At 41.9% G+C, this 8,033-nt stretch overlaps 1 protein-coding gene across 2 annotated transcripts; it reads left to right on the top strand.

Annotated features, from left to right (window-relative positions):
* Positions 1 to 4,099: 4,099 nt before the first annotated feature.
* Positions 4,100 to 7,385, top strand: avpr1aa (arginine vasopressin receptor 1Aa). 2 transcript variants are annotated; one of them, XM_029522252.1, is made up of 2 exons: positions 4,100 to 5,181; positions 5,691 to 7,385. In XM_029522252.1, the coding sequence occupies exons 1-2, from the start codon at positions 4,233 to 4,235 to the stop codon at positions 5,972 to 5,974; spliced, it is 1,233 nt and encodes a 410-aa protein (XP_029378112.1). In that variant the 5' UTR covers positions 4,100 to 4,232; the 3' UTR covers positions 5,975 to 7,385. The 2 variants fall into 2 exon arrangements, with proteins under 2 accessions (XP_029378112.1, XP_029378113.1); XM_029522253.1 differs by having other exon boundaries at positions 4,100 to 5,177; positions 5,691 to 5,850.
* The last annotated feature ends 648 nt before the right edge of the window (positions 7,386 to 8,033 follow it).

Genomic DNA, 8,033 nt, shown 5'->3' with positions numbered 1-8,033 from the left:
ATCAGTTACTGCTCAAAAGAAAGTAGCAGAACTCATGATCAGACAAAGATAATGGGTTACTTTCTGTGTCTTTTTATTTCTTTTATCAGCTATCATCCCCTATTACAGTGAACAGAAGTTAGCACTGTCTGACTGTTCTGGGTCAAAGCCCTTGGCCTTGGACCTGCCTGTGTGCCGTTGCATGTTTACTCACCAAGCTTCCCAAGCATGGTGAGTAAACAACTGAGTTGATCTTGAAAGTGTTCTGCTGCCACATTTGCCACAAAAACAACTTCAGTGCGTTAACAGAGGTGGTGAAGAGAACCATAAGAGAAGGATTTACATACGTGCTATATACTTCATGAGTCCTCTCTGCAAATGGACACATCTGCAATGTTAATTTATTATTATTTATTTCCTATTTAAAATCTATTCCAGTCTATTTATTATCTATTCAGTCTATTTCCATGTTTCATGATTCACTGTATCTGTGTGGGTCTTGTCCCAGAACTTGTCATTACTTTGAACCTGGTAACCTTTTGTATTTGGTGATTTTAAACTGTCCAAAAATGGATAGGAAACACTTGAAAAGCTTACGAACATTTTTTTTCCCTTCACAACTTTAATCCATTCAAATTCATTGTCTCCAGGTGCTCTGCTTTCCTCCCACAGTCCTTAGACTTAAATAGATAGGGCTGCTCTGAGCTCTTATTATAACCCCTTGTCCTGTAAATGCAACAATGGTGCTTGTCTAACAACGATAACTACCAGCAGCTACCTGCAAGAGACAGTTTGCAAGAGTAAAGAAACCTGGCATCGATACTCTTTAAGTGGTCATTATTCTGCCTTTAATGTATCGGAGAAAGTAATATACAGGCCTGTTACCCAGATAGCTAATTGACCTGTATATGCAAATATTTCACTACCTTTTGTGTTGTTTTATTACTCACCATTTTCATCTGCAATTTTGCCACGATAAACAGAGTGCTTAGGTTTTTATAAAAGAAACCAATATGTTAGCTCAACTGGTCACAAGAATCCTTTACTTCGAGAGCCAGGATTCACCACTGAGGAGACATAAATCTGCTGCATAAGTCCATGTTCTCTGTTCATGTCTGAATATATCTGGATAGATCCAGGATGCATGACTGATGTATACCTAACCTAATACATATTTTCCTCATCACCCAGGAGGCAAACAGAATTTGGTTTTCATGAATGCTATAAAGTAAAAAAAGGAGATAAGTATGTCTGCATCAGGAGGTACAGGCTATTGACTTTTGACTTTTCTCTTTTATTTGATAGGGAACATGTTCAGCTATTCCTTCTGGATGTCAGGTTATTTCAAAGGCCCAGCATATATCATACAGTGAAAGGTGGACTGAAGGGTATTATGATCCCTGAGGTGTCTGAGATAAAGGCCAGAAAGACATGGAAAGCATGAATACCATGCTGTTTGTCAAGAGTAGCCATTCTTTGCATACCTGAGAATATATATATGCCAGCACATATAAACAATCATCCTAAAATCTAAATTTCTGTTTTGAAATTTGACACACAATGATCCAGGATGACAGAGTCCATTAACTCTAAGAATGAAAGAAAATGTATTATGCTTAAAAAGTGGATTAAAAAAAATCTAGCGATCTGAGAAGGAGCTCTCCAGGTCAAAACACAGTAGGTAATGAATCAAATTTCTGAGAGTTAGAAGGGGACTTTAATAACCTGCATTCAAAAGCGTGATGAAGATTTTTCATCTCTATTAAGCAACCTGATGACAAATTTGAGTCATGCAATAAGGATTATTTGATTTATAAAAGAGGAAATTCTTAACTAAACTTTATATCCCAAAGGGCAGAAATAAAGCATCCAATTCTCCCAGAGTCTGAGCAGCTCTTACAAAACCTTACACCAGTGAGGAAAAGGAAGGAATGATTCAGACTAGCGGCTCCGACTACTGGAGACACAACATGCATTCTCATGATTCCCAAGCACAGACAATGTTCACTGGGCTATGTGAACAGAGGCTTCGTCTTCTGAAGCCACTGATGAGACAAACCAAGCCTGAAGCTAGATAACAGATCGGGACGTCTCCAGCGAGCGTCCTCAAAAACAGGAGATGAGAGTAAATGTGGCTCAGTCCAGTATGAAGAGAGACATCCGTTTCATTGCTGTTGAACTGTAAAAAAAACTAGAGATGACTCCAAAAAAGTGGATTAGGGAGCAGAAAAAACGACGGGGCTCCCATGGGAGGAGATTGGTTAGCAGGCCCAGGGTATCAGAAATGTCCTTCACTGCTGTCTTGAAGGAAAGATTAAAGACTCAGGCAGGCATAATTAAGAAAACTTCACTATACGTCTAAGCCACTTCAACCACCCAGCAGGAAATTTGAAGGAAATGGGGAGGTGGGGGGGGGGGGTCCAGGGAGGGTTCCAGTTTGCACCAATGGTGAATGCGATGTGACTACAATAAAGTTAGCTATCCTCACTATCAGCCCAAGGGTCAGATGACCTGAGTAGCTGGCACCCACAGCCAGTTGGCCACAATGGCAGAAAACTAAAATAAGCAACTGACAATGTTAGAGCTCACTGAGGTGTTGTCACTAAAGATGCGTAATAAAGAAGTGCAAGATGGATGATCTCACCATGACAGAGAGGAAAGAGATGCACATAGCACAAAAAGACAGCTGATGAGGCCTAGTTAAACTGTCAATTTTTTACCATCATCATTTATCAGAAATTTGACCATTGTGGGCCAAATGTCTGCGGAGTTTGACACCAGGAAGATGTTTTCACATTCATCTGCTGAAGGAGGAGGCATCTGTGTGCTCACTGATGAAATTCTTGTCCACATCCAACACAGAGTTATAAAAATTATGTGTAAACTTGAAATCACAACCAAATACTGAGAAATGACTTTTTTGTGAACTTTTGAAAACCAAAATAAGGTGTGGTGCTCCAAGAAGTAAAAAGTTGCATTTAAAAAAATGTCTTATTTTTTGACATTACTTTATTTGCTTCATCACTGTGAATGTCACCAGGCAGATTCTAGAAATATAAAAAAAAACATAAACAAAAACTGCACTGATAAAGGAAATATGGGAAAAACGTTAAGAAAAATGGGTGAAAATGTGTTTATTTTGAGAATTTCTATTTAATTGGATTACGTTTTAAAGAAAGATTAGCACCAGACAAAATTCATCTTAATTATCTCTATTTACCACAAGTTGCATAGACCTAAAAACACAAGCACATTGTGTAAGATCTGATTGGATGATTATTAAAAACCAAACCACAGCTGCAGCTAGACTGTGCCATTCAGTTTAAAACAGGGCTTTAATGGAACCTGAATAAACACATCAACATAAAAACCACTTAAGGTAAACATGTTTAATTAATTTATCACTGCAACTCTGACGCCTCGCTGTAGTGATGAAGGCAAATACAATTAATCAATGCGTCAATGTGTAAGAAGTAAACACTTGTTAAACCCGTTGAAGGTTTTGTTTTACACTTGAGATGCAGCCACCCCCCAACCAAGAAAAAAATAAACAAAAAACCACAGCTCACGAATGAATGAACCCAATATTTCAGTTGAAACACTGTCAAGTGTGACGCACACATTTACACGCTGCCTGTTTGAACTCCGTTGCTCAACATACTCCAGTGGAATTTAGTAATAGTGTTGTTTTGACTTCTTCAACGCACGCACGGTTAATTTCTCAACATGTGCTCCTAAGCAATGGGTGAGAGAAACCGTCGATGTGGTGGTTGTTTGGATCGCTGTGAAGGGACTGGCTGCGCACTGCAAATAAAAAAAATAAAAAAAAAGAGAGAGAGAGAGAGGAGAGAGAGGGGCTGAGCTTCTCATATGAGGCCTGTGTGTCGAGATGAATGTCTTCACACTGAAAATGGATGGAAGAGATTAATAAGAGAATGATTAATTTCTTGAAAAATAAAATGCTCAGTTGAAAAGTTAGAGGATGAATCCATAATGCTCCATCCACACGCCAAAGAGTAGGAAGAGAAGGGCAAGGGGTGGGGGTTAATTTTTTTCCGCTAACTGTTTCCGCTGTATGCACGCTCGGTCTGAATTTCATTCGAGTTTAAAAAAGGTCCGACCGGCAGACGGCAGTCAGAGAGCAGCAGGTCCCTCTCTGAGCTCCTGGCAGCTAGCCACACGGCTTTGGAGAGGCACTTCGCGGCCCCTCTGGCGCTGTTTCTGCTCGGGCGAACGGAGGGGGCAGCAGTGCCATGCGCACTCCGGACTCCGCGCAACTGCGCGGCTGGGGGAACCTGTCTGTGCTCCTCAGTCCATCCGGTGACCCGACCATGGAGACGCCTGGAAACGGCACCGCGCACCCCAACGGATCCGACCCATTCGCCAGAAACGAAGAGGTGGCCCAAATGGAGATCATGGTCCTAAGCATCACGTTCGTGGTGGCCGTCCTCGGAAACGTGAGCGTTCTGTTGGCCATGTACAACACTAAGAAGAAGACGTCGCGGATGCACCTTTTCATCAAGCACCTCAGCCTGGCAGACCTGGTGGTCGCATTTTTCCAGGTGCTGCCGCAGCTCTGCTGGGAGATCACCTTCCGCTTCTACGGCCCAGACTTCCTCTGCAGGATAGTGAAGCACCTCCAGGTGATGGGGATGTTCGCGTCGACCTACATGATGGTGATGATGACCCTGGATCGCTACATAGCCATCTGCCACCCACTGAAAACCCTCCAGCAGCCCACCAAGCGTTCTTACATCATGATTGTCTCCACGTGGATGTGCAGCCTGCTGCTCAGCACGCCGCAGTACTTCATCTTCTCTCTGAGCGAGATCAAGAACGGCTCAGAGGTCTACGACTGCTGGGCGCACTTCGTCGAGCCGTGGGGCGCCAAAGCGTACATCACCTGGATCACCGTGGGAATCTTCCTGTTGCCCGTGGTCATTCTGGTCGTGTGCTACAGCTTCATCTGCCACAGCATATGGAAAAATATCAAATACAAGAAAAGAAAGACGATGGCCGGCCCCGCGGGCAAGAACGGGCTGATCGGGAAGAATTCGGTCAGCAGCGTCACCACAATATCCAGAGCCAAGCTGAGGACTGTCAAAATGACTTTTGTCATCGTCTTGGCTTACGTGGTCTGCTGGGCGCCGTTTTTCACTGTGCAGATGTGGTCCGTGTGGGACGAGAAGTTCCAGTGGGTGGGTGAGTGCCGGAGAAATGAAACTAGCGATGTATTCATGGTGATTTGATGCAAAACACTCACAGGAGAAGGAACCCTCCGATAGAAAGATGGCACTTGTGCACAACGACGAGTCCAAGTGCGCACAGCCTTTACGCGCGGACCTATTAGGCATACACACAAAAAAAAAAAACAAATTAGACGAATATGAGTAAAAACAACTAAGTTATATTGTCTAGACAGAATGCTTTTTTCACAAACCTTTCTATATGTACTTAAAAAGGCATCCCGTGACCCTTCAAAATAAAGTACCACGTCTCTCGGCATCTGTCCCTTCAGTCTCAGCAGCTGGGCTCTTGAAAACAACCTTTCACTTCACACCAGCCTTATTGTATCTGACAATATCAATATTTGATTAGTTTGACCTGTGTGAAACTTTTTTTTTTAACTTTTTTTTTTTTTAACCTTGCCTGGACCAGATGTTTTGCAGATAAATCACCACCCCCCTTTCCTCTCTCTCTCTGTTCTATAGATTCTGAGAACACAGCAGTGACCCTGTCTGCACTCCTTGCCAGTCTCAATAGCTGCTGCAACCCGTGGATATATATGATCTTCAGTGGTCACCTCCTCCAGGATTTCATGCACTGCTTCTGCTGCTTCTATAAAACCAACACTGACTCCAAGAAGGAGAACTCAGACAGCAGCATCCGCAGAACAACACTGCTGACGAAGATGACCAACCGGAGCCCCACGGGCAGCAGTGGCAACTGGAGGGAGCTGGACAATTCGCCCAAGTCCTCTGTTCAGATGGAGTAAACAGGCAACCAGATGAGTCTGTTTACAGGGGTAGCTTAACATATCTGCAGCAAGGTACACAAGCACTATGAGCTCATCTTGACTTTGGATATTACTGAGTGGCTGAAATTGTACCTCACGTGCCAAACCCACAACAGAGACCAATCCTTTTACGTGGAAAAGCTCAGAGTTTTGAAATGTGATGTAAATTGAGAATTTGCCACAGTGGCAGAAAATATTGGACTATTTCCCGTTTCTTCTCACTGGATTCAGTGTACAAACGTAATTTTCAGATAACCACCAAATTTATATAACAGAAAATACAAAGGATGGAAGTAAAACTGTACAGATTTACCTATAATCAATCACGTTTTTATAGCCCTACAGCTGCCTGTAAAAGTCCTGGAGCAATTTTTCTTGCGTTGTTTGTTGAATTTAGCTGTAAAATTCTGACAGCCTCAAGAAGCTGAGAAGACTTTCAAGCCTCTTGGTTTTTATACTTACAATAGGAATCACTTTTTCCAGGAAAACCATTTACTTTTACTGGTGGTTATTTCTCCATGCTGTGCTGCTGAACACCCTTTTTTGTGAGATTGTGTGCAAAGATAAAACTTATAGCAGCCAAACAGTGTGGTGGTGGTGGTGAACGGCTCTTCCAAACCACAGTTCTTTAAGTAACAGACACCTCATTCTTTGTGTTTTCTGCCTTGCATTTTGCTGTTTTTCTCTGACTTATATGTTTCGAGAGGGTTGTGTGAAGGGAAACATCTGCCTCAAACGTTTGACCTCTCAGAAAAATTTCAAAGTGATGACTCTGGGGTTTCTGCTACATTTATTAATCGTTCCTTTGGGAGCATTTGTATATTTATGATATGCTCAAGGATTAATTTCATGTTGTGTGGATGGTTTTCCATTTCTGCTCAGCAGAAGTACTTTCACAGACACACAAAAACATACAAACATGGGTGTGTAAGGGCTGCTGGGGGTTTCTGTTGAGAAGAGATTGGCCACAGATGTCACAGAGTCTATACTTTCTGACCTATGGACCCCTCCCACTGCTCTCACATAAGTCACACATTCCACACACACTACGTCTACACACTTAGCGTTGTTTTATTTATTTTTTTTTTTTCTGGCATCCTGTACCATTTGGGGTAAGGGGGGGTTGGTTTGTGTTTTGGCTTTGTTTGCACTCTAGACAAAGACGATTTCCTGCACATTGATGTGATGGTCAGCACCATGGTGTTTCTCAGGCCACCCTGAGAACTTGACTTTGTAAACTTTTACATATAAAGAAATCTCTATTTCTGACTGTATAAATGTGTGTATATATGAAAGCACTTGAATATCTGTAAATAGAATATATGTAAATACTGTATGTTTAACATGAATGCTATGTGTCTGTAATGATATATGTACATCGAAAAGAATTCAAAAAATACTATGAATTAAAATATATATATATATATGTGTTAACATTATTGAATACAGCGCTGGCTTTGTTTCCTGTTTACTCAGCTACAACACAGATGTTGCTGCTTCATGCAGTTGTTGAAAAGCCACATAAATCTTTGGTGTTGTTTTTCCTGAGGAATTGAGCAAATTTACACTTGTATCCCCAGCCAAACGAAAAAACCCCAAACCTGCCAAGGTCTGGGCTTGTGCAACAGCGCAACTTTTCAATTGAAATGAAAGTGAAAAAGATGACATTCTTATTATTGAAATGCCTCTGGACAAGTTGTCCACCCCCGCAGATTTTATATCAACAGATAGTCTAATAGTGTTTCATGATGCAAATGTTCCTTTCACAGTGTGTAACTGGAAAGAAACACCATTGTTGCGATTAAGGTTCAGATAACCCGCTGTGGCAAGATCAAAAACATGTTTTCTCACTTACTGTTAGCATTATCCAACCATTTAGAAACTTTTTCCAGCAACTCAATACAGAGGAGACGGAGGGCCTAACGTCAGTGGTGCTGACAGCAGTTGTGGAGGGGAATAAAATAAATATAAAAAAGCCAATTATTGAGTCTTGTCAGCAGTGGATTTTGTTAGGTTTTCCAGGTTTACGTTACCCTGT

The sequence above is a fragment of the Echeneis naucrates genome, chromosome 16 (assembly GCF_900963305.1).
Source record: "Echeneis naucrates chromosome 16, fEcheNa1.1, whole genome shotgun sequence".
NCBI classification, from domain to species: Eukaryota; Metazoa; Chordata; class Actinopteri; order Carangiformes; family Echeneidae; genus Echeneis; species Echeneis naucrates.
This window is presented reverse-complemented; position numbering and strand designations above follow the sequence as displayed.

Coding starts and splice junctions, on each gene's coding strand:
- avpr1aa (XM_029522252.1), top strand. CDS start 4,233: ATGCGCACTCCGGACTCCGCGCAACTGCGCGGCTGGGGGAACCTGTCT. Junction 5,182..5,690: donor CGAGAAGTTCCAGTGGGTGG/GTGAGTGCCGGA, acceptor TCTGTTCTATAG/ATTCTGAGAACACAGCAGTG.